The sequence below is a fragment of the Eptatretus burgeri genome, chromosome 1 (genome assembly GCF_056783735.1).
Source record: "Eptatretus burgeri isolate ZD-2024b chromosome 1, Ebu_testis_v1, whole genome shotgun sequence".
Lineage (NCBI taxonomy): Eukaryota > Metazoa > Chordata > Myxini > Myxiniformes > Myxinidae > Eptatretus > Eptatretus burgeri.
The window spans coordinates 48,406,655-48,433,745 of NC_140961.1; the positions used below are offsets into that span (position 1 = coordinate 48,406,655).

The 27,091-nt window shown below is 43.2% G+C and overlaps 2 protein-coding genes and 1 long non-coding RNA gene across 3 annotated transcripts in view; 2 read left to right on the plus strand and 1 right to left on the minus strand.

The window, feature by feature from the left end:
* Positions 1 to 10,943, plus strand: part of DDX47 (DEAD-box helicase 47) — an 83,932-nt gene extending 72,989 nt beyond the window's left edge. The window contains exons 7-12 of the mRNA XM_085883103.1: positions 1,008 to 1,124; positions 5,463 to 5,609; positions 6,668 to 6,805; positions 7,774 to 7,844; positions 8,498 to 8,627; positions 10,204 to 10,943. Of these exons, the coding sequence (XP_085739229.1) occupies positions 1,008 to 1,124; positions 5,463 to 5,609; positions 6,668 to 6,805; positions 7,774 to 7,844; positions 8,498 to 8,627; positions 10,204 to 10,320 (720 nt within the window). The 3' untranslated portion in view covers positions 10,321 to 10,943. The remainder of the gene's footprint in view (positions 1 to 1,007; positions 1,125 to 5,462; positions 5,610 to 6,667; positions 6,806 to 7,773; positions 7,845 to 8,497; positions 8,628 to 10,203) is intronic.
* Positions 10,944 to 14,949: 4,006 nt separating this feature from the next.
* Positions 14,950 to 27,017, minus strand: LOC147034430 (uncharacterized). Its single transcript, XR_015058647.1, has 3 exons — positions 26,688 to 27,017; positions 16,077 to 16,384; positions 14,950 to 15,900 (listed from the first exon to the last, which is right to left on the minus strand). It is a non-coding gene; the product is annotated as an uncharacterized LOC147034430 (long non-coding RNA).
* LOC147034431 (uncharacterized) lies at positions 18,948 to 22,193 on the plus strand. The gene is made up of 2 exons (XM_085883088.1): positions 18,948 to 19,269; positions 19,459 to 22,193. The coding sequence occupies exon 2, from the start codon at positions 20,202 to 20,204 to the stop codon at positions 21,678 to 21,680; it is 1,479 nt and encodes a 492-aa protein (XP_085739214.1). The 5' UTR covers positions 18,948 to 19,269; positions 19,459 to 20,201; the 3' UTR covers positions 21,681 to 22,193.
* Positions 27,018 to 27,091: the final 74 nt, after the last annotated feature.

A 27,091-nucleotide genomic window follows, 5' to 3' on the forward strand; every position in this document is an offset into this window, starting at 1 on the left:
ACATGTATGAACCGATTTTATTCATACTTGGCACAAAGACAACGCATGATGGTGTACATGATGGCTGACTGGAGGCCATTTTAGTTGTAAGAAAATAAAAAAAAACCCCAGTGTCGAACTTGTCCTCAACCATTTCTCATCATTTCTGAGATGCATTTACTGATCTTGTTCAAACGAGTCACTCATAATGAATGATGGCTTAAATAAGCACTTTATTTTTTTATTTTTTTATATTTTTTGAGATCATGTCCAAGATGGCTGACTGGCAGCCATTTTAGTTGTTTTTTTGTTGATAAAAACCTGATGTGGAACACGTCCTCAACCATTTCTTGGACAAGCATTTACTGATGTTCAAACTTGGCACACAGATAATGAATGATGGCTTACATATGCACGTCATTCTTTTTTGAGATTAGATCCAAGATGGCCAACTGGCGGCCATTTTAGTTGTAAAAAAAAAACAATGTTGAACACGTCCTTAACCATTTCTCAGACGTGCATTTACCAATGTTGTTCAAACTTGGCAGACGGACGATGAATGATGGCTTACGTATGGTAAGAAATGAGCACGTCATTCTTTTTCGAGATCAGGTCCAAGATGGCCGACTGGTAATTTCTCAGACATGCCTGGTCTGATTTTGTTCAAACTTGGCACAAGCGCAGTACATGATGGCATACACGTGCCCATCACTTTATTTTGCGATCTGATCAAAGATGGCTGACTGTCAGACTGGTGGCCATTAACTCCGTACAGCCAAATTACTAAAACAACGGGGGCTATGACATTTTTATGTCTTTATTTATTTATTTGTTTTAAACTTGTTATTCTTGCTTTTTTCAACAATGTCTCTAAAGCTCAAGGTGGAGCTTATACATATGCGATATGAATTACAAGTCATTAGATGATGAACAAAATCAACACTATATTTGGGATATGCACCAGGGATCCCAGGATCACGAAGAAAGTGCTCGCATTGTGTGCCTTGTGCCTCGCTGTTTGTTCTAAGGTGCAAAAGTTACAAAGAGCAGCCCTGAAGGATCCTGTGAAATGTGCCGTCTCTACCAAGTACCAGACCGTGGAGAAATTGCTGCAGTCCTACATCTTTGTTCCTGCCAAGTTCAAGGTTTGAACTGGATCTTTAACTTGCTTAAAGAAACTGGATAAGTTGTATCGTCTCTGAATTTGCAATGTATATGTTTTGAACTTTAATGACAGACTTGCAAATCTTGTGCATATAAAAGATACCACATAGCATTTTTTTTAGCTAAAGTAAATCCTTTTTGTTGAACTTACAATATCATTGTAATAGGATTAAAGTGCAAATGGCGTTCTAGTAATAAAGTTTCAGGACTGTGTTTAATGGAAAAAGAAATCCTCACCGATGATATCCAATGTTTCTGGCATTGCTGACCCAACTGTGGAAATGGCTGCTTTCAGAATACCAGGTAACTCATTTCTCATGGAGCTGACTGTCCTCTATTGTTGAACTCTTGGGGCCTTTCACATTTTGTGTCAGAGGAAAGAAGTTAAATTGCATTGTGACAGGTCATCTGATTATGACCAACTAAACCTGCTGATGTTTCTTGCCAAAGTGTATTATGCTATGATGAGTGTGAGGGAGCAATGGTTTGCTAAATATGCCATCTGTTTGACCTATGCCACCATCCGTTAAAGTACATTTTTCTTTTTTGTGGTGACGGGTAATGGTTTGATGCCATTAATTGTGCATGTACCTAAACTGGCTTTAACGCCAACTTTCCAGTCTGTATATAATATTCATGCTGTGGAGATTTGAGGTTTTTGTCGAGGTTCATGGAGGTTCATGGAGGGGCTAGAACATAGAACGGATCATGACGTAACAGAACAAAACCTAGGACAGCACTCTGGAGAGTGCATACCTCTGCCAGGCAGAACAGCTTACGTTTTATACCCCACTGATAGGCCAGATACAGTATCTTTAGGTCCACACCCCCTTTCAAAATTTTCACCTTCTGTTGCCTCGTAGCCTGGAATTAAATTGCATTAAATCGGGATTTTCCCACCTTTTATTGACACACCATAACCCGCAACTTCCAAGTGAAAAACAAGTTTTACATATTTCAGAAAATTAATTAAAAATACAAAACTGGAATATCTTGGTTAGATAAATGTCCACCACCCTGAGTTCATATGTGGTGGAAGCACCTTTGAAAGCAACTTCAACTGTGAGTCTGGGATAGGTCTCAAACAACTTTGCACACCTTGATTGGGCAACATTTGCCCATTTTCTGTACAAAACTGTTCAAGCTCAGTCAAGTTGCATGAGGAGTGTTGATGGACAGCAATCTTCAAGTCATACCACAGATTTTCGATTTGATTTAGTCCGGGGCTCTGACTGGACCACTCAAAAACATTTATCTTTTTGTTCCTTTTGCCACTCCATTGTAGCTTTGGCTGTGTGCTTCAGGTCGTTGTCATGCTGAAAGGTGAACTTCCGTCCCAATTTCACCTTTCTAGCAGAGGGCAGCAGGTTTTCCTCTCGGATTTTTTTCTGTATTTTCCTCCGTCCATTTTCCCTTCTATCCTGGTAAGTGCCCTAGTCCCTGCTGATGAGAAATGTCCCCATATCATGATACTGCCACCACCAATGCTTCACAGTAGGGATGGTGTTCTTTGGGTGATGTGCTGTGTTGGGTTTGCGCCTCTTTTGCATTTCATAACATTTTGCATTTAGACTAAAAAGTTCCATCTTAGTTTCGTCAGATCACAAAACTTTTTTCCACATGGCTTCAGAATCTCTGGAGTGTTTTTGGTTTTTTTGCACATCTGAAACAGGACTCAAGGTGGGCTCTTTTGAGTAATGGCTTCCTTGCCACACTACCATACAGGCTAGACTTGTGAAGTGCTTGTTATATTGCTGTCACATGCACACAGTGACCAGTCTTTGCCAAAGAGGCATGTAGCTCTTTCAAAGTTGCCATTGGCCTCTTCGTGATCTCTCTGATCAGTCTCCTTGCTTGCTGATCCAGTTTGGAGGAAAAGCCTGATCGAGGCACGGTGTTGGTGTTACCATACACCTTCCACTTCTTATTTATTGTCTGGACTGTGCTCCAAAGGATATTCAAGGCCTTTGAAATATTTCTATACCCATCCACTCAGATGTGCTTTCACACAACTTTATCCCAGAAGTCATATGAAAGCTCTTTAAGACCCATGGTTGAGTCTTTGCTGTGAAATACAGTCCTGAGCAGAGGAAACCTCCAGAAACAGCTGATTTTATTCTGAAATAATCAGAATCACGACAATTTAACACAGTTGGAGGCCAATTAACTTGGTGTGTCATTTTGAAGATGATTGGTTACATGTCAGCTAATTTACAATTGCTATTATAAGGGGATGGACACTTATCCAACCAAGATATTCTAGTTTTTTATTTTTAATTAATTTTCTGAAATTTGTAGAAGTTGTGGGTTACGAAGTGTAAATGAAGGTGGAAAAAGTCTAATTTAATGCAATTTAATCCCAGGCAAAAAGGCAACAAAAGGTGAAAATTTTGAAAGGGGGTGTGGAATTTCTTGAGGCACTGGATGCATCCGGACATTAACCAAAATCTAATCTGCTTGTTCTCATCACCTTATCAACTCATCCACCTGGTTTCATCGTAACCCGTCCACAACATTGTTTTTGGCCCCATCTCTCAATGTTGAAGAATCACTGGAAAAATTGAGAAAATTATCTTTTCTGGATCCAGATCTTCACTAAAATTGAATCATTTCATCCGTTGAACATGCCCAACCATTCCACCAAGTTTCATCCAAATCCGTCTATAACTTTTTGAGATATTCTGCTCACAGACAGACAGCGGTGAAAACATACCCTCCATCCACGAGGGGGTACACACCAACAGCAGGTTTGCGAGGCAAAATAAAGTGAGACTTCGAAAAATAACGGACGTGGGTAGGACACTTGGGGGTGAACAAAATGGATATAGCCACAAACTCTCAATCACAGAAGTGGAAGGAAAAACTGGAAACTTGGAAAAAGGTAGACTTTGTGATGGTGAATGGAGGTAGATGGTCTGAGGTGGAGGTGAACAGCTGTCTTGAATCCCTGAAAGGGAGAATGTGATTGAAGAGATTGAGGAAGTTGGTTCCATAGGTGAGAGAGGGGAGAAAAAAGGTAACGAAGGAGTGGAGGTGAGCAGTGAGTCTGGATTTTGGGAGAAGGGGGTTACTGGCAGAACACCTGCACTCTTAAGAAACCTGGGGCAGCAGAGCATGTGTGGACAAGCACGCACAGACACACACACCAAGAAGAAGGGGCAAGACAAGAAAGGAGGTCGTAGAATGCTTCCTTGTCACACACCCAGCCTGTCCAAACAGATAGGTGACCACCGACCTGTCTGTGAGGTGAAAGTAATAGGGGCCAGAGGCTCAGCTTGTTGTTCGTGAAGCCCACCTTGAATGGCTGTTTCTTCATTTTTGGGGGGTGGGTGTAGGGGTCATTCTGTTGATGCACATGTACATCTGTATTACTTATTTATTTTCCCTGTTGTACCAAGCCAGTTTGTCCATTTTTGCTGAAGGTTGTGCAATGCCACACAATAGGGTCTCGTGTTGCAGCCCTGTGGCACTCTGACCATCAAATGTCAGCACTCGTGGCAATGTCACAGTTGTCCAAAAGGTTTGGTTGCATGATTGGTTTGTTGCACTTCAACAGCTTCCAATAGCTGAGGCATCACATCTGGAGTGCGGATTTGCTTTAAAAAAAAATAATAATTTACGAAAATGATAATTGTGATTAAACAAAGAATGTGGCTAAACCAACAGTTTGTTCCTTAGCAATGAGAAAATTACATTCACCTGCCAGCTGTCATCAGAGGACCTCTTACCCCAACCGAGTGATGACCCAGCAATGGGGAAATTGAATTTGAAAACCAACCTGTGGTATCGATCTGCATCAGTGGATAGGTAGAACAATGGATGAAATCAACAGGATGTTGATTGACGTCTGTTAACCACCGTGGGAAGTGAGGAGGACATGACGTTTCAGGTGATGACCCTTCGTCGGACCGGCAAGAGCTCTTTTGAGCTCTCCAAGTTTAATGAAGCCTCATTTATTGCACTGCTAGCATTGCATTGATAAGTCGTTGAACTCTGACACACGTGCAGTATAATTTCACAACAGTTAAACTTGTAAAAAAAACTAGCCTTTTGGGAAGAGTTTGTTGGGACGTGCTTGTGGTTCCGTAAGTTTTGAATGATGTTTGTATTAAAGATGGGTTTCTCCTTTTCCATGTGTTATTATCCTCTCTATCCTCCCCACATGTTTTGAAAATTTCAGAATGACTGTTGTACTTAAATGCAAATTTGGGGCTTAGTTTTGAAATTATTTTGTATTTGAGTCGTAAAGCATGCCGTCTTGTTTTAAATGGAATGCGTCTGTTAAAGATTATAGGTTTGTGTTCTTTTGTGCTGTACAGGATTGTTACCTCGTTTACATCATTAACGAGCTTGCTGGAAACTCGTTCATCATCTTCTGCAGTACATGTAACAATACTCAGCGTATGGCGCTCTTGCTGAGAAACCTTGGCTATGCGGCAATCCCCCTACACGGCCAGATGAACCAGGTACCCCTCCGTTCCTCCCCACTCCCCACCCTCATTCCCCCACTCATGACCACCGCTGAGGAGGTAAATCGTACACTGTTTTTGAGGATTGCGCTGTCACTGTATTGATAACTTGGCCAATGGGCCAACATCGATTGGTTAAATAGTAAATGCTAGACATTGATTGATGAAATACTTGATGATGATGCATGTGCAAAAAGTAATTGGTGAAAGGGATGACTAAAAGTTGTGCTTGAAAACTTTATTGGCTGGCAAGATGGTGTGGAGGTACGCACACTCGCCCATCAGCTGTCTAGCCTGGGTTTGAATCTTGGCCTAGCTATAGACTCCCATCCCCCTGTTCCATAGGTAGGGTGATTCATCAATGTGTGCGTACCGTCCCTCGGATGGACGTTAAACTGGGCTTCCCGTCTGCTGGCATTAGTTGGTTGACGTTAAAGATCCCACGGCATCCTTCGCAAAGAGTAGGTGAGCTATCGCCACACCCGAAACCAATTACAAATTCCTGCCCTAACCTGAGTCGAACGTTAAGCCTGACCAGCCGGTTTGTTGAAGACTTGGTCCAAGCTTCACCCAGCCAACCCCACAAGAATAATTGTCACCATTAAATAATAATTAGTAGGAATAATTGTCGCCATTAATCATAAGAATGGGTTGGAAATTTATTCTCCTTCCTTATCGACGGTTTTTAAGGGGCAGAAAGTGGAAATCCACCAATTACTGTAACTCTGGCCCACCTTTAATTGCTAGCACCATTCCCAGTGAGTGCACCGAAAGGAGCTTTCGTTTTGTTTCATAGTTAATTGGAAATGGTAAACTATGCTGGTTTTTCCGGTGTATTTTATTGGTAATGGTGTGCTGTACGGTATGGTTTTTGGGTTGGATCATATAACTTGAAGGAAAGGAGTTTTTATTTTGAATATGATTTAAGCCTGGTTGTTGATGTTACCCAAAGTTCACCTTATTTTATAATCTTTCATGCAAAGCGTTGTTGGTTTTTTTTTTTTGTTGTTTTTTTTTTTTGTTTGTTTTGTTTTTTCTTGTGCATGCGTTTTTAGAACAAACGATTGGGATCGCTGAACAAGTTTAAAGGGAAGATGCGTTCGATATTGCTGGCAACAGACGTGGCCAGTCGCGGACTGGACATTCCCCACGTGGACGTGGTTATCAACTTTGACATTCCCACCCACTCCAAGGTACGTTTGTTCTTCATATATTCAGATGTATATTTGGAGTTTATTGTGTTGTTGGAGCCAAAAACGTTAAAAAAAAAAAACCATCTTGCGTGTTTAACATGTACAACATTCGAAGCACAGTCCACTCTTATCTTGTGGCAAGGAGGAAGAACAACATTAGTTAACCGATGTCGCATGACCGAAACATCAGTTCCTCTTCAAGTATAGTAATGTAATCGTGTAACATGTGCAAGACTCCCCTCTTTATACTCCTTGAATTTTGTAAGTACAAGCTGATTTGAGAACACTGTTGAGATTTTCACACTTTGAAAACATCACACAATGCTGATCTCAAATATTCCATCTATGCAACACATTAAGTAACCTACAGGCTGCTGAAGAGTTGCCCTTTCTATTCAGCTTTGCATAGTGAGGTTGTGTAATCTCCTGGAATGTTCTTATTTAATCCATCCAAGTTTTTTTTTTTATCTGCACTATCTCATGGAAGAATTGGATGTTCTAGAAAATGTGTGAGGATACCGTCATCTTCTTGAGAGTTCCCATAGGTTGAAGAAACTCAGCCACTTATCATTTCTAGAGCTTTTTTTTTTTAAACTCCATTGGTGAGGGTACTAGATCTTTATGATTTCAAATTCAGCCAATCACCGTTTGGCTATCCTGGAGCCTTGTCCCACATGTATGCAGTTGGTGAGAGTACCAATTATTATTATTATTATTATTATTATTAGTTTTTTTTTTTCCTCTTTAAGTGGACACCTCTTAACTACCCCCTATTTACTGCACCTCTTCACTGCAGAATTATATATCCACATATTCAAATCCGTTTGAACCAAGTACAGCAGGACGAGACACCGGCGGTCGGCATTTAACTTGGCTCATCCCACACCTATTCAAGAGCCTGGAGTTTCTTCAATGTATCTTATGTCTCGTGCTGTCAAACCCACTGTCCCATCTGCTCCTATTTCCAGGATTATATCCACAGGGTGGGTCGGACGGCGAGGGCGGGTCGTGCTGGGAAATCGGTCACATTTGTCACACAGTGAGTTTTTCGTCCTCGCCACCTATATATATATATCGATTTATAATCATTTTTAATGACATTCCATCCTTCCCCCACTAACTTCACAAATCATCCATGATCTACAAAATTGGCGAAATATTTTCTCGTGGCACCTGCACACGGCAAACATCGAGGAAAACCAAATGGCGATCGTGAATGCAATATTCAAACCTCCGGTTAAAAAGTCTTTTCATTATGAGGAAAGACATTGTTTAAGACTCAGTTATTACGGCTCGACCTCTTGTTTAGTTGCAAATGTGGTTTGGTGTTCCCATCTGAGCAGTTAGTTCGTTACGCTGGGTCCATAGTTCAAATCCTGCATAACTGTCAATTGTCCATTAATGCCTTTTTTATCTGTGTAATACAACATTGTTTCCTAAAGTTTGCCCTATTTGAGTCATAGATCATATTGTAAACACCTGTGATCGTCTAGGCTTGATGAAAGAGCTTTGAATCGATGGGTCATTTAAACATCACACGCTTTGGTGGCTTTTTTGTAAGTTTAACAAAAGCTCGGATTGATTTGAGTTTTTGTACTTTCGTTGTACTTTGTGCCCTCAGTGTCCCATTGTGCTGAACCGTTTGTATCAAGGTTTCGGATTTGATGACCTTTGTGACGTCACCTTTGCTAGGTATGATGTGGAGTTGTTCCAACGCATCGAGCAGTTGATCGGTAAGAAATTACCGGAGTTTCCAACTCGAGAGGATGAGGTGATGATGTTGGTCGAACGCGTTTCTGAAGCTCAGCGATTTGCACTCGGGGTATGTCCATCGATTGCTTCCGTGTTCGGTGGTTGTGCAATGATCCACCGCTCAACACGATTTCTTTATTACACTTGACAACCAGTATGAGGATCGTTGTTAGTTGGCCTTGTCTTGTGTTGGGGAAAATGAGCAAGATTGAAGCAAACTAAAATTGTGGGGTGATGGGTTGTTTGTGGGTTGATAAATGTGTATGCGTTTGTTTGCAGGGATTTAAAAAAAAATTTTTTAATTGATTTCTTTTTAAATAAAAACGCACATCCAACCCAAAAAGTAACTTGATCTACTCTGCTAATTTAGTAATAAACAAGCAAGAGCAGATCCGTGTTCAGGCGACGTTTCATCCACTTCCCAGTGAGCTTCCTCGGGCCAATAGACTCCAAGCCTCAGCACGTGTCCGCTTTTATTCCTGAGGCGACAATTTGTTTCCGGTCACGTGCTGGTGTGAGAGGTAAAATGAGAAGTGTTTTTATTTTGCCAAACCTTAAGCAACAAATTTCAATTGCATCATCGATGGTCTGCTCTGCTCTTTTTATTATTTACTCGTGATCTGGTGTTGTATGTTTGGGGTGAGTTGGGGTGAGTTGGTGTGTGTGTGTGTGTGTGTGTGTGTGTGTGTGTGTGTGTGTGTGTGTGTGTGTGTGTGTGTGTGTGTGTGTGTGTGTGTGTGTGTGTGTGTGTGTTCCTTTCTTGTTTTGGTGTTTTCTGGGGCAAGAGCATGGCTGTATTCACATTCGGGTTTGACATGGTGATGTGTGGGTTGTGTGATTGGTAGAGTTTCCGTTGGGTTTTGTACATGCGGGGACGTGGTGTTGGGGATCAAGCGTTGTATTTTGTTCACCTTGTCCAGCTGTTGCACCATCCAGTTTTTGCCTTTCTTATCAGAGGTGTTTATTGTGTGGGTAATTCCACGGTCTTCCCAGTTAGACCACCCTCTCGGCTCTTGACGTGCCATACCTCCAGAATCGATCTGTGTCGTTTGTTGGAAGTCGTGTCGAGTCCGTGGGTCACAGGTCGGCACCATAAAAAAAACTCTTGGTCTGAGGAAGCTCACTGGGAAGCGGGTGAAAGTCGGTCCATCGTTATTGTTGCCTGAGACCGAATCTGCTCTTGCTTTTTTTGTTATTTGATGAGGGGAAAAGATTGGTCTGGTAGATCATTACTTTTTTGGTTGGATGTGTATTTTTATTTAAAAAAAAAAGAAAAGAAAAGTGCAATCCCAACAGCCCCAATCTTATTTCAAATACCCCCAATGTCATTTCAAATACCGTATCTTTCTTTCTTTCCTCTCTCACTCTCGTGTGTGTGTGTGTGTGTGTGTGTGTGTGTGTGTGTGTGTGTGTGTGTGTGTGTGTGTGTGTGTGTGTGTGTGTGTATGTGTGTGTGTGTGTATGTATATATATATGTATATATATATATATATATATATATATATATATATATATATATATATATATATATATATATATATATATATATATATATATATATATATATATATATATATATATATGTTTATATTTATTTATATTTAAATATATATTTTAACCATTTGTTTTTCTACTTTTCTAAACAGGAAATGAAAGACTTTCATGAAAAAAGGAAAAAGAAGAAGCAAAGAGAAGATGCAGATGATACAGAAGAGTTTCTTAGGTTTCCGAAGAAAATAAAAGGAGGGAAATGGAAAAAATGAATAAAATGGAGACATGTTTCCAATATATTTTTTATTTTTTTATTTTTTTGCGCACTGGTGTTTTTGTTGGCACTAATCAGTTTATTTATCAGATCATTGTGCAGAAAGGATCATGTTTTGTGTGTCGTTGGTGCTTACCATTCCTCATCTTGAAGTTGCATGACGGTCTTAGGATAAATCTATTGATAATGGATTTTTTTTTCCTCCTTTCCAACAGCTGTGATGAAACCAACCCACTGATGTTGATAAATGGCAGTGCCCCTCATCCCCAGGGTGTGTCTATCTGTGTCTGTCTTTTCAACCCTTTTGGTTGCTGTCTCCACAATACACAGCTCCTTGGACTTTGTCGATGAAATGAACAAACGTTGAAACCCTATGTACAAACTACCATGGAATTCGTTAATAATCCATAAATACCTTGTTTTTCACAATTTTGCTTTCCTTTTACGATACAGCGATTATTATAGTCTTTGTTTTCAATGCTGCATTGACTTCGTGGCTTATTTCTTTAATAACGATGACCCTCCGCCTTTCTTTTTTTAATTAGTGAAGTTTCTTTTTGCTCCTCTCTGGCCCTTGACTAATTTTTGCAGTTTTAAAATAAACTTTCTTTCTTTTATTTATATTTTTTGTTGTTGGATAATATTTTGTAAATATCTTGCTTTCTCTGTCATTAGTACATGCAATATGACCCCAGCTATATTTAAAAAAAAAACAGGGATGTGGTGTAATGGCTAGAGTGGTCGCTCTGAGTCTGGAAAGTCGCAGGTTCAAACCGCGTCCGAGTCATACCAAAGACTTAAAATGGTGTGTGCTGCTTCGTTGCTTGATGCGCGGCATTTAAAAAGTATAGAGCACAGACAAACAATGCTGGGAAGGCAATAGCAAACCACCTTGTATATTCCTTACCAAGAAACTGCTTCAGCAGAACGAATGTTCTATAAAGAGTACGATACATCAAAAATTTAAAAGAGAAAAATGAAGCATCTTGCTGATGATTATTATTACCTCCGCTACTGAAGGTGAAGGAGGTTACTTACACCAATTTCTGTCTAACTGTCTGTGTACAGGATATCTCAAAAAGTTGTGCACTGATCCGGATGAAATTTTTTGGACAGGTTGGGTGTGTGACGAGGACGAACTGATTAGATTTTGGTAGAAGATCCGAATTTGGATCTGGATACGAGAATTATTTATTTTTGAATGTGATTTTTCATCATTGAGAGATCGGTCCAAAAACGATAGTACAGTTTTGCATGATATTTCAAAAATTTATTGAACCCATTATGTTCTCGTGGATCAGGTATTACATGGCAGAGTTATGCGCTCCATCGAGTGCCCTTCTAGTTATAAAATGATTTGAATATAAAATTGTTGGGTTTTTTTGTTTGTTTGTTTTTTATAGTCTTGGGATAATTGCCAAATTATTCAAGGGTATTAAGGGTCTATGGGGTCTTCAACGGTCTTGGTGGGGGGGGGGGGTCTAAAGAGTCTTCGGGCTTTTCAAGGTCTGAGAGCTACATATACTTCTAACACATACCTGAAGTGGAATTGGTCAGGTTGTGCAACTGTTAAAAGAGGCTTGTGCTGCAAAATAGGCCACATCTGAGTGATTATTTCTCTCGTGTCACATTTTTTTTTTTTTTCAATAAAGTGATTTTCAAATTACGTTTGTTTAAAAACTTGCATGGATGTTGAACATTCTGAACGAATATTTCCATAAATGATGTGGGTTGAAGGTTACGCCCCAAATTTGCAATGCCTGAAGACATCGAGCGGAGAAAGAAGACAAAGGCAACAAAAAATCTGCAACGTGTTTGAGTGTTTTGCTCAAATTCAGCCATCGTCAGCCAATAAAGTCTGGCCTCAAGCATGGGAGGGAAACCACCCAACCTCTTTCAGGGGCCCAAATAGGTTGTCATCAGATGGGGCAAGCTCCAGACTGTACGCCAGGTGTGGGACCAACTCTCATTTAACGTTTGGTGATTGTGACTCTTATCATGCGGGTGGTGTGAGATCTTGAATTGGCCTGTTGCCAAAGCACAATCTGGGACACGAGACCGGCACTACGTCTACGAATCTCGTTTCATAATTGGTGGTACCTGTCACGCTGTTGGAATGAAATCAAAAGGGGACCTTTCATATCCCAGAATATCAGCATGATTTTTGCCACGAGACTACTGAACCTTGCTTTGTCTCTAATTGAAGCTTGTCGTGGCATATTGGGGTTGGCAAGATATCTGAGAGGTATGTACGCTCGCCTCGGCTGTCCAGCCTGGGTTTGAATCGCGACCCAGCTATAAACTTTCATCCTGGTGTTTCATTGGCTGGATGATTTATCGATGCGTGTGCCATCCCTCGGATGAACATTAAATTGGGTGTTCCATCTGCCAGTATTAGTTTGTTGACGTTAAAGATCCCATGGTGTCCTTTGCTTAGAGTCTGTGAGCCATTGCTGACACACTTCACAAATTCCTGTCCTAACCTACAGAGGGCATTACATCAGTGGTACAGTTGTGTCCTCAGCCAAAGAATGCTCGCCCACAGTCTTGTGCTGCATATGATAGGAGAAGAAGAAGAAGTGGCATTTGTCATCCCGTCACAATAGAAGGTAGGAAGTGGTCCCAATCAATTATGGAAGTTCTGGAGTGGGATGTACTAGTTTCCAACCACTGCTTTTTGCACATCCTTATAAGTTGAGTTGGTCGTGGACAATGGCATCTCATGTTTACCTCAATCACTACGGATTAGTTCATCCACAGGGACTATGTTCTGTGATGCTGTTACACACACACACACACACACACACACACACACACACACACACACACACACACACACACACACACACACACACACCTTGTATGCATTCTTCAAGCTTTTTCTGTCTACCTGTTCATATTTCTTCAGTCCAGGAATTTTGTCCAAAACTGTGCACTTTGGTTTGTAAATTCCATTCACACTGCAAATCAGATTACTGCTCATTGTTTCTCACAATACAAGTTTCCAATGGTGTACTATCTTAGTCTCGTGATTCAGAGCTGCCAATCGAGATACAATCGCACATTGCGCACATAGTGGAGAGTGCCAACACATTGTTGGACAGTGACAGACATGCACATCATCACTTGTGTGTAACTGCAATGAAAAGTGGTGTGTGTGTGTGTGTTCTGGGTGAAACAAAGGAATATATATATATATATATATATATATATATATATATATATATATATATATATATATATATATATATATATATATATATATATATATATATATATATATATATATACACAGGGTAGTCGGAAAGTTACTTTACCCCTGATAAATTTCTTGCACTTCCCTCTGTCCCTTCCCCTCTGCCCTCGCCTCCTCGCCCGCTATGAAATGTGGAAACACTGACTCATGAATGATGGAGCACATACAGATACAATGACAAATTCATTATTGTAAGTACTGTACAATAAATCCTGTATATTAAAAGAGTTCAAGAACAATGCCTCACTGGGAAGGGGTAAAGTGACTTTCAGGCCACCACGTGTATATGTATATGTATATGTATATGTATATGTATATATATATATATATATATATATATGTATGTGTATATAATTTAATATGCCATAACTTTGTCATTAATAACTGGCAGTGTTTTTCTCGAATGTGTGTTTAAATGAAAAGTTGTTCTATTGTTTTCTACACATTATCAAGCCAGTTTTATCTCATTCTGATGTCAAATAAAAAGTGCAACATAAAAGTGTCGTGTGTGTGCGTGTGTATCCACCAACATTTTGGTAAAAGGTCGTGTTTGAAAGAGCAAGTTGTGAAGTTTTTCTTGTTCTCAGTTTCGTTCAGAGTTCTTTTCAGGACGTTCACTTTCATTCCTCTTTTTTTTTTTCCCGCCTTTGGAACAAACTCCCACACTCTCTTTAATCCTACTATTCTGTCCAAGTCTTCAAAACAGCTGTTCACCACCATTTCTTATCTTCCCCCATCCAAAACCATGATCTTTTCTACCCTCATTAATCCACCCCAAACCCACCTCCTTCAAATTCCCTGCTTTCCTTCCTGAAAGTCCCTGTAGTGTCCATCTTGTTTGCCCTGTGTTCCTCATCCCTCTCCCTTCCATAGATCTCAATTCTCTGTTCCTCACTGTTTTTTCCTTCCCTCTTGTCTCCTGCTCCCCTTGTTTCTGTGTGTTAGCTCTTATATGAGCTTCAACAGTGTATCCAAAAAATAATAATTACATACCTCCACCAGGCTGAACAGTTTACGTTTTGTATCCCAATGACCCCTGATAGGCCGGAGTTGCATCCACCAAGTTTTGTCATAACTCGTCCACAACTTTTTGAGACATCGACGTCTCTATCGTTTTTGTTCCTATCACTCAAACAATGAAAGTTCTCCTATCCAGATCCGGATTTGGATCTTCACCACAATCGATTTGATGCGTCCTCATCACACAGCCAACCGGTACAACAAGTTTCATCCGAATCCGTCTATCACGTTTTGAGATATCCTGGTCACAGACAAGTATGAGGAGGTCGAACATCACTTGGACACCTGTAACCGAGTCATGTGTGGGCTCTCCAGCGAAAGACATAACAGACAACCATGAAATGAGATGGACTGTGTTTATTACATTCACAGATGCTTGTTCCCCACACTCCGTGATATTCCCGTTGTGGCTTAACCAGCACAACCTGGTGTATAACCACAAGTTTACCGAGCCAATACAGTGTCAACAACAGTTTAATCATCCACAGAGGGCAGTAATCACCCAGATGGCACATCGACCTGTAAACCATCCTATAACAAAAAAACAGAAACTTCCATTAAAAGATATGCATCGAATGGCCAGTGCTGCAACTTAACAGTCACAATGTAACGACACCTGTTACATGAAGTCATTACATACTCTCATGATGTTTGGGACATTGTTCCTCAGTACGTGTAACGTTATGCAAGATACAGGTCGGAGTGCAGGAGCCTTTCTCGGAGGGGAGATGGAGGTGAACTTGCTCTCGCTCATACTTGATCTGGAAGCGCCGGTATCAACTTCCATCCTCACCGGGATTCTATCGATTGTTACATCAACTTTAATTGGAGCATCGGAGCTCTTTGTTCCAATAGAGAAAACCTCATGAAGTTCCTCACTTGACTCTCGGCTGCAGGATGTACTCTGTGACCTGTCGTCCGCTGCATCAGGGTTCACCCCAATGTGATAAGCAGGAGACAAGTTTTTCGACTTGGATTGAGAACAACAACACTTCAAGTGTCCCTGGTTACCACAGTTGTCACAGGTATAATTCCTGTACCGACATTGGAAAACTTGATGATTCCCACCACAACGCCAACAAGTTACCCCAACCTTCTGGGTAGATTCAGAAATGTCAGGAGGTGGAGGTGAATTTGATGGCTTGCTAAAACACTTTTGCTTATAGCCAAAGGTTACCTTGTAAACCGATGGGTCCTGCTGGATTACTTTTGACTTGATAGAGATCAAACGCAGGCTCTCGGCAGTTTGCACACACGCAGTGGCTATTTTCATAACTTTGGGTCGGATTCAGGAAGGAGTTTCTGCAAAATTGAGTCGTCATCGATGACTATTATAAAGAGATCACGTAACATCTCGTCGAGTTTATCTGTAAACTCGCAATGTTCAGCGAGTCGGCATAGATCAGTCACAAACTCTGATGCTGACTGACCATCTTGATGACGGTGGGTATAAAATTTATATCTCGAGATGATCTTACCCGGTTTAGGGTGATGTCTTTTCACGAGATTGACGAGCTCTTCATAAGACTTGTCAGAAGGTTTGGATGTGGCAAGAAGATCCTTGATGAGGCTGTACGTCGGGGCGCCGCATACGGTTAGTAATACAGCTCGCCGCTTTTCAGCATCCTCATCAGTGTCCATTTTGTTTGCCACGAAGTACTGCTTCGGACGATCGGTACAGTCTTCCCAATCATCCCCCACTGTGTATTCTTGCAATGTGCCGATGGATGAAGACATCCCATCCTCGTCGCCACTGTAATGTGCTCAATGAACATGGACGAAGGCTCTGAAGTGGGAACAACAGGTTTATTTCGGACACAGCACCAGGACATCGGTGGGTCATCTCACTCTGCTTAACTAAGTCCCGGTGCACCCATGTATGCATGAAATATCATAAACTACTGATACATCTCAGACCTTAACACCATTTAGACCCCTTACACCCTTCAGAGAGATTGGAACCTTGACCATTTAGAGTTTTAGACCACTTGGACCTTTTTCGACTCTTTTTACATGCTTGAGAGATTGGACCTTTTCGACCCCATAGACGCTAGCTAGTATTGGAAAGACCCTTTAGAATTTAGGCCTTTAGACCATCTCGAACGTTTTAAGCGCATACCAAGCAAACAAGTATAATGTATAGTGTTCTTCCAAAACACAGACCGTACTTTTTTTCAGCAAGTAATGCACAAACTCGACCCACCCACAGGGTGGGGTACCCTGCAACTTTCCTATCTACTGTATATTATAAAAGGAGCCCTGTTTGTCTGTCTATCTGTCTGTTTGTCGTGCTGTCGCTTGAGAACGGATTTCAATGAAACCAACAACGGTGGTTACAGGGAACTCCCAGGAAGGCTTGTGCACGGGTCGTGAGCACACGTGACAAAGCTGCAAACAGCTTGGTTATCCCCGCACAGAGGGCAGGATCTCCAGGAATCCTTTTTTGTTCTTGTTCCAGAGATTAGCCATCGCAGCAAAGATTGGTATTCACATCAGCGAAGCGACGGCTCTTGTATGCTCATAGTGCACCGTGTATGTGAAAACGAAAAACATGGTTCGTCCGTCCGTGAAGCCTCGGTGTACGTCTATTAATTACGTACTTTTTAGGTCATCTCTTCGAGCATGACCTAATAATATGGGTGTCGATGTCCTTCGATCCGTCCGTCCACCCACAATGAAGTTGAAGCGGGAGATCTGGTCATTAGTGATCCTGATAGAGGTCGATGAGACGTACACGATGGTATGACTTTCAAGGTCACCAAAGGTCAAGGTCAAGGTCACGAGGCCTTTGAAGTTGCGAAAATGACGATTTTCAAATTCTATCTCCTATATTTCTCAAGCGATCTTGAATTTGATTGTAGCATATGAATCTATGGGACAATATATAAATTTGGTCGGGCCAGACTTTCGATATTCGCTTTCGTTTTTGTGTCACGTGACTTCAAAGTTGGCAAAAAATGCGAAAATGACGATTTTCAAAATCTATCTCCTACATTTCTCAAGCGATCTTGAATTTGATTGTAGCATATGAATCTATGGGACAATATCTAAATTTGGTCGGGACGGATTTTCGAATTTCGCTTTCGTTTTCGCGTCACGTGACTTCAAAGTTTGCAAAAACTGCCCTACCTTCAGGAGGCTATATATTCTCTACTGCGCATGGTAAAAGTTAGTGAATGGTGTCATTGCATAGCAGCTGACCTTGTCTTTCATGCCCATTCGAAAGAATACCGATACCTTCGAATACGTACACGTCATGTGACTTTGAATTTTGCGAAAACTGCTTAATGTAGTTGCAAAATGACAATTTTCAAAATCTATCTCCTCCTACATTTCTTAAGTTATCTTGAATTTGATTGTCGCATATGAATCTATGGGACAATATCTAGATTTGGTCGGGACGGATTTTCGATATTCGCGTCACGTGACTTCAAAGTTGGCCAAAACTCCCTCCTGACCCGAGAACGCTACACTCTAGTAACAGGAACTCATGCTTGTTTCTCACAGAGATGACAGTCACTCCGCACGGGTGTATTTTCTATTTATACATTTTCTGCCGAAGGTGCAAAAGTTTCAAAACCCGAAATGTAAACGTCGGCATTTATTTTCAAAATATAATTTCGTGCGCGCGCCAAAATGCCGAGTCATCTTTAACCAAACTGCACAGTCGTCTTCGGTCATTACTGAACATTGAGAACTTGTGGTGTTATAGAGATGACCGTCACCCCCACACGGGGGTAATTTTTGAATGTACCTTTTAAACCTTTCGACTGCCGAGACCCCTTCAACCTTTGAAGACTCATTAACACCATTTATACCCTTTAGACATTAACACCATTTAGACCCCTTACACCCTTCAGACATATCAAACGGCTTGGACCCTTGACTATTTGGAGCTTTACACCATTTAGACCTTTTCAGACCCTTTCGACCCCTTAGATTAGACCCTAACTACATTTGGAACGTATCCTTCAGACCATCGAGAACCTTTTTAAATGCACACCATGCAAACATCTATAGTGTTCTTCCAAAACACAGACTCGACCCACCCAAGGCCAAGGGGTAGCTAGGTAGGTAGGTAGGTAGGTGCTGTGCTCGTGAATACGTTTATGTAAAATAAGACGAAATGTACATCAGACAGACTCGTTCGTTTTGTGTGTGTAATCGGTTTTATCAACTAGAGGTAAACTGCTGCGGTAAGCAAAATAACACTAACTTTTCGGCGTTAACGCTTGTTTCGAGCGCTGCGGCGAACACCCGAGACGTCAGCACATTGACAGTGTTGCTATTTCTCTGGAATGCAGGATGGTGTGCTCGTAAATACAGTAGATAAGTTTACAAAGGGATGAACCGACCTGAGACGGAGGATGAAAGAGACAAGTGTAATAAGGCGCGTGTTGCTCATCTCGATTTCATCCTCTCACGCAGTGATTGTTGCCTCATCGCCATTACATGTTGTAAGGTTGGTGAAAGATTTCACAAAAACGGGAACGTCCGTGCTTCGTCTCCATCGCGTGTGATCCGGCTTTGTCCTCGTCACACCGAGTCATGGACTCTGATAGAGAAGGACTGGAACCTCACGATCTCGGGATCCATGTTGGGGATTTTGAGGACGGGGAGATCAATAGTGTCATTTTCAACACCACCTGAGGTCATCTTCAAGGTCAAAAGGTCATATTTCAAGGTCAAATTACTGAATTTTTGTATTTTTTGCCCGTTTTTGTGTCTAACTCGTAGAGGAAAACTTTTGTAAAGTCTATGACAAAACATGACATTGTGCACCTACTGCACCTACTTGCTGATTTATATTATCGTTAACTAATGTATGTTTTGTTTGTTTCTCTTTCACAAACTGTCCAGCTGGTGATCTCCCAGGATCTTTGTGTTGTTTCCTGCTTTGGTGACAATATGCCACGTCGTTGCAGCTGCTTCGGTTGTAGAGGAAACTATGATGGGACGCCTTATGTAAAGGTCATATCCTTCCCAAAAGATCCTGAGGAGAGGGAGAGATGGATATTGGCAATGCCAAATGAGAAAGAAAGCTTGAGGTGTTTAAAGGAGATATATATTTGTGAGACACATTTCAATTCTGATTTGGTGTCAGTTAGGGATGGCAAACGACCCAAAGAACCCCCATCAATATTTCCTGGAGTACCGAAATCAGCTTTGAAGCAGGTGACCTCAGCCCCACACCCAACATCATCTTCTACGTCAGAATCAAGAGCAAAGAAGATGCAGGCAGCTGATGAGGCTGCAGACAATATCCAAGATTTCGACCACTTCTGTGCTAAAATCAGCTCCTATTTTCTTGGCTTTAACGTCATAAAAGACCAGGAAAACCTTTAACTATCAAGAACTGATGCTACTGGACAAACTGTCAAGCAGTTCTTTCATTTCCAACAAGTTCACTCACCTTTTGGATTTTTTTTTCTTGAATAGAGTTGAGAAAGATGGCATTGAGGTGCCCAAATGACTTTTTCCTTTGCAGAAGAACAGCCGGCTCTCAAAATGGTCCCAGATTAGATCCATAACTGACCAGGGTAAACATCTATGAATGCACAAGCAAGGAAATTCTTCAGCTTGTAATTAGCCAGCTCTGTTGGATGACTGAGGGACACGAGCTTCCTCATTTCACCTTCCTTCTGTCGCAGCTGCATCTTATGTTCAAACCTCTTCATTGTCGCCGATTTGATACTGATACTATGATTTTCGCAATGCAGCTTCACAACATATCACCCAATAAATACAAAATGATTCGTCGATCCGGCTTAATCATTCTACCATCAACAAAAAAGGTAAAACAGATGCTTGCTAATAGTCAGCAGGACTCCAACCTCAAAACCTTGTTCGACCAGCTTAAACCACAGCAGCGTTTGGTCAATTTAATGTTTGACGAGGTAAAGCTGGTCGAGACATTGCGATTTTCTGGAGGGCATGTTGTAGGATATGCTCAAAATGCAGCAGCGGGTGGTGAACACGAAATGCTTGCTTCACATGCTATGGTTGTTGAAGTTGCCTGCCATTTCGGTGGTCCACGCTATATTCTACGCATTTTTCCCTGCAAAAAACTAACTGCCGATCAGCTGAAGGAACTCCTTATCGAAGCTGCATCAGCTGTAGTTGGTGCTGGCGATACTGTGATTTCTTTGATATGTGACAATTGCAATACCAACCGCAGTGTTTATTCAAAACTTGGAGGACCAGGAAGTTGCCAAGTGCTGTCAATTCAAGAGCAATCTATGTTCTTAGTGTACGACTATGTGCACATCTTCAAAAATGTTCGCAACAACTGGATTACTGTTGATGGCAAGACAGTCTCATTTGTCATAGATGGTCATGAGTACAAAGCTCACTGGAGTGATATTCAGAAGGTTTATGAAATCGACCGGGCTACTCCTATTTGCTTAACCAAGCTAACGCACACCGCTGTTTTCCCCAAGCCCCTTCAACGCCAGAGCGTACCATTGGTATGCCAAGTGTTCAATGACAAGACTGTCACTGCTCTAAAGACCTTCAAGGATTCACTGGGCATCAGCGAAGGCACAATCATCCTCACCCAGATAAAGAGTGAGTGGTTCAAGATGATGACCGTGAAAGACCGTTTCTCAGCTATCCATCTGCACGACGAATCCAGACAGCCTTGGACAGCAGACTGTACAAGTTTCACTAGGCTGGAGCAGGACTGCCAAATTATATCTACCTGCGCATGGCAAGGAGGTGGTGGTCGTAAGCTGAAGCTAACTCAGCAAACTGCTGAAGCCTTCACTGTGTCCACACGTAATAATGTGGATGCTGCCAAATTGCTTCTGGCAGAGAAAGACTTTGACGACTTTCTTCCTGCAATATTTGCAGATGAAGCCTTGGAAAAGTTTTTCCGCCAGGCCAGGCAAAGAAGCGGTGGAAACTTCTACATTGACGTAGTTGACATTATGGCTGCAGCTAAAATTGTAAATTTGCAAACACTCATCAAGCATGACATTATGCCCGAATCTAGTTCTCGTGTGATTGATTGCGACAAGAACTGTACAACTTCCATAAATCCAGATGAGCGAAGTGAACTCAGTGACGAGATTACTCCTTAAGACACTCAGGGTCTCTTGGGGTCTGACGATGCCCTTAAGCATAAAAGTAGTTTATTTTGCCGGACACCTTGTTCATAAATATGGCGATAGCACTAGTATGGAGGAGATCATTGATGATGAAGATGGTAACGAGGTGTCATCCGAGTTTCTAGATAATTTGAGTAGAGGTGGATCGAGTGTGCCGACTATGTCAACCGTCTTTTTTGTCCATAATGTCTATAATTTGTATGACAAGACGAAAATGCGTTGCCGATTTCATTTTGCTGAGCTGTTATCCTCTGTAGATGCACCTTTAGCTAGTAGTCATGCTGCATGTACTACTTTAGCTAACATTCCATTGAAAGCTCATGTCCTCAATGTAAGTTACAAAGAAAAAGCTTTGGGATGCCTCAGGAGGCAAGAAAAGCTCTCCAACTAGTGATAGACATAGACATAGTTGTAATAGGCATAGTGTTGTGACATGTATATAATGTTTATGTAGTACGATGTATGACAATAAATATCAAAGTTTGACAGCTCTACACACTTGCATCTTATTACAATCAGCCAACTCTCACCGTAAGTGTTGGGTTTATGAGTTAGACACAAAAACGGGCAAAAATTACCAAAATTCAGTAATTCGACCTTGAAATATGACCTTTTGACCTTGAAGATGACCTCAGGTGGTGTTGAAAATGACACTATTGAAGTCACCGTCCTCAAAACTCCTACATGGATCCCAAGATCATGTCTCCAGCCCTTCTCGAAGTCATTTTAGCCCTGGACTCAAGTTAATCCTTCAGACTCAAGTTACAAACCCCGAACATGGGAGGTTCCAGTCCTTCTCCATAGGAGTCGATGCACTGAGTATTTATTTATGTGTTTTTTTTTATTTTTTTTTTATTTTTTTTTTTTTGTATACCTTGGTCGAGGCTCGTATGAGAGCTAACACACAACTCACAGCAAGGAGGCATGAGACAAGAGGGGTGGGAGTGGAAGGGACAAAACATTGGGGAACAGACACAGGTGAACTGTGGAAGGGAGAGGGATGGGGATGGGACGGGGAACATGGCGAGGAGAAGATGGACATTACAGGGACTTTCAGGAAGGAAAGCAGGAGAATTGAAGGAAGTGGGCTTGGGTGGATTATCGGGGTAGAAAAGATCGAGGATTTGGATGGGGGAAGATAAGAGGTGGTGGTGAACAGCTGTTTTGAAAGCCTGGAGGGAAGAATGGGAAAGAATAGAGTGAGGAAGTTTATTCCAAACGTGGGAAAACAGAGGAATGAAAGAGTGAAGATGAGCAGTGATTCGTGATTTTGGTAGTTTTACCAGAAGGGCGTTGTTGGCGGACCTTGAGCGCCCTGTGCAAATGTGGTTCGGACAAATCGCAGAGAGAGCAGGCGGGGCAAGGCTGGAGAGGAGTCGGTAGAAGACAGAAAGACCACCGACCAACCTGCGGTGATTGAGTGAGAGGCCCAAAGACTCAGCTTCATTGCGGGAGATGCCAATGATCTTAAAAGCCCTGGTTTCGACAGCGTGAAGTCGAGAAAGGTGGGAGGCAGGAGCACCAGCCCAGAGGGGAGAGCAGTACTCCATCAGGCTACGGACAAAAGCTTTGTAAGTAGTCAGGAGCTCAAGAGGGCCGAGGAAGGACTTTGCACGACGGAGGATTCCCAGTCGGCGACTGGCTTTTGAGGCGAGGTTGGAAATGTGACTTTCCCAGGAAAGGTCATGGCAGATAGTGAGACCCAGAATCTTGAAAGAAAAGACTTCTTCCAGAGGATTGTTGAGAAAGTGGATGGGGGGGTTTTGTAAACGGTCCTTTCGAAGAGACATAGTGAGAGTGTGAGATTTGTGTGGATTGAAAGACATGTTCCACGTGTTGGACCAGTTTGTGATTTTATCCAGATCTGCAGTGAGCGAAGAAGCTGCTGCTTGCCGGTCTGAGGGATGACAGATGGTACGGCAGAGGGTGGAGTCATCGGCAAAGAGAAATAGAGGATTTTCCAGAGAGTCCGAGAGATCATTGATGAAAACCAGAAAAAGAACAGGGCCCAGACCGCTACCTTGAGGAACTCCAGCCTGCACAGGAAGAGGGGATGAAAGAACTCCATTTAGGGCCACACGTTGACTGCGACAGGAGAGGAAGTCTGCGAGCCATGAGTGGAGATGGCCTTGAATACCATGGGAAGAGAGTTTGGTGAGTAGGGCAGGGTGCCAGACTGTGTCAAAAGCACGTGATATGTCCAGGGATACGGCTCGGATTTCCTGTCTGGCATTGAGGACCTCCATCCATTGATGGGAGAGCAGTAGCAGCATATCTAGGGTAGAGTGACCTGGTCTGAAACCAAATTGATGATTGGAAATCAAGCCATTGGAGAAGAGGAAGGATTTCATGTCTGAAGCAATGATGGATTCCATAACCTTGCTGATGATTGGGAGAAGGCTGATTGGTCTGTAGTTACAGGGATCTGTTTTTGCACCTTTTTTATGCAGGGCAGTGATGTTAGCAGATTTCCAAGCAGATGGCAGATGACCTTGGGAAAATGAGAGGGTGAATAGAACAGAGAGAGGGTGAGCAAGAGCAGAAGAGCAGGCTTTGAGGACACGGGAGCTGATGCCGTCTGGACCGGTTGCAGTTCATGGTTAAACATCGGCTCTCGCTGCGTGTCCAACCCTTGCGTGATCCGTTCCACTTCGCAGTGTTGATCAGCGTGGTGTTGTCACATGTTTCTACAGAGACCTGTTAGCCTGGTGTTGGCTCGGTGGTGGCTTGGGATCCTAGGGTCCTGAGTTGTGGTTAGGGTGGTGGCTTGGGATCCTAGGGTCCTGAGTAGTGGTTAGGGTGGTGGCTTGGGATCCTAGAGTCCTGAGTCGTGGTTAGGGTGGTGGCTTGGGATCCTAGGGTCCTGAGTAGTGGTTAGGGTGGTGGCTTGAGATCCTAGGGTCCTGAGTAGTGGTTAGGGTGGTGGCTTGGGATCCTAGGGTCCTGAGTAGTGGTTAGGGTGGTGGCTTGGGATCCTAGGGTCCTGAGTAGTGGTTAGGGTGGTGGCTTGGGATCCTCGAGTCCTGAGTAGTGGTTAGGGTGGTGACTTGGGATCCTAGGGTCCTGATTCGTGGTTAGGGTGGTGGCTTGGGATCCTAGGGTCCTGAGTAGTGGTTAGGGTGGTGGCTTGGGATCCTAGGGTCCTGAGTAGTGGTTAGGGTGGTGGCTTGGGATCCTCGAGTCCTGAGTAGTGGTTAGGGTGGTGGCTTGGGATCCTAGGGTCCTGAGTAGTGGTTAGGGTGGTGGCTTGGGATCCTAGGGTCCTGAGTAGTGGTTAGGGTGGTGGCTTGGGAACCAAGGGTCCTGAGTTCAAGCCCCGTCGGCCGCTGAATTAATACACCAGGGGGCTCGACTCAACCTGTCATCCCTCCGAGGTCGGCGAAATGAGTATCAGTGTACTGATAGAGGGGCACTGCATCAGCGACACAGTCGCGCTTCAAGAAATGATAGCTGCCATACGACCACCACCACCATCACTGAAATAGCAGAGAAAATACACAACGGGTTTGGTGACGCATTAATTTAATTGGAGAACACAAAATAAAATTAATTTATGCTAATAAGGAGAAAAATAAACAATTAAATAAATCAATCAACTGCTCGTGGTCACGTGGTGTATATTAATTAATACACCCCCTCTCTCAGTCTCAGCTCTGAACGTGTTTTCCGAACCGTTTGGGTCTCTGCTCGGTCCAAGTCCATTTCGGTTACAGGTGAGAATCCGGATTCGTGGAATCATTTCCGGGTCACTGCAGGTGATCTCAGGTTATTGTGGCTCCAACCAAGGGCATCCGTAACCTCATCGCCATGAACCCTCGGGACGACCTGCCATGGAGACTTGGATCCCTTCCTGACCACCTTTACCTGGACGTCCTACCTTACGGGCGAGCTGAAGTCGCAATCACCTCAGGATTCCTAAAATGGGCACGTGACACTTTTATTGGAATCTCCCACGAGGATGTGACGTTTTCATAAAAATCTGAACCAACGTTTCAACGAAGTACAGGCAGGCGCCTGCGTGCCGGTGCTGCACGTGACTTCACCCGGAATGGTGACAAAATGGAATGAAATGTGCTTCGTCAACCATCACCGAATTCCTTCCTCCCTCTGGGCCCGCAAGCATCGTGAGCATGACGTCACAGGTGTGACGTGCGTGAGGCTGCGCTTGAAAGGGTCTCGTGCAGGGGGAGGGGCGTGCTCGTGCAGGGGGAGGGGCATGCTCGTGCAGGGGGAGGGGCATGCTCGTGCAGGGGAGGGGCGTGCTCGTGGAGGGGGAGGGGCATGCTCGTGCAGGGGAGGGGCATGCTCGTGCAGGGGAGGGGCATGCTCGTGCAGGGGAGGGGCATGCTCGTGCAGGGGAGGGGCATGCTCCTGCAGGGGAGGGGCGTGCTCCTGCAGGGGGAGGGGCGTGCTCCTGCAGGGGGAGGGGCGTGCTCCTGCAGGGGGAGGGGCATGCTCGTGCAGGGGGAGGGGCATGCTCGTGCAGGGGGAGGGGCATGCTCGTGTCGCTGCTTTCGGGTCTCCCTGACACCTTTCGGGTCTCACTTCGAGGGTCTTTAATCTCGGCATCATGATCTTACATAATACCCTTTTAATTGGCACGATGAAAACTTTACTACTACTACTACTACTACTACTACTACTACTACTACTACTACTACTACTACTACTACTACTACTACCTTGAGCACAACTACAATGATTATTACCACCTTATTGTGAGGAATGGCCGTGATGGGCAGGGAACGTGTTTTTCACTCGAGTCTTTCACGAACCGACTCGGCACGTCTGACGTCCGAGCGAGGAACCTCACGATACGCACAAGGAACGTTGGTTCAGGAGGCCATTCGGCCCGTCATGCCTGTGCTACACCAACATCACGTGTGACCGAAACGTGTTTAAATAAATAATTGCGTTTGGAGTGATTATTATTAAACGTGTTCCTTCATCCGAGGGTGTGATTTTTACCGGCAAGCTTACCTTTGGATCCACACCTGCACACCTGCACAGTGTGCATCCGTTGCTGCACTTGGGCGTGCCGTGTCGTGTCACCTGCGAACAAGCCACGTCCCGTACAGTTTTCGAGACGAGTGTCGAGCGCTCCAATGATGCTGTGAGCTCGATCGAATGAACTTTGCCCTCTAAGCTTTGGGAAATATGACTCGCACAGGTGACTCACCGACGGTAAAAATGTTGGGGAAATGTAACGAGCACTGTGACGTCAGTGAGCCCAAAATAAGTGTCATTGCGTTTATCGTGACGTGATAACGATAATTAATTGGTGCCGCTCCTTTAGCTTCATGCGTAACGCCCCGCCCACATCCCTGACCGACGCCCCGCCCACATCCCTGACCGACGCCCCGCCCACATCCCTGACCGACGCC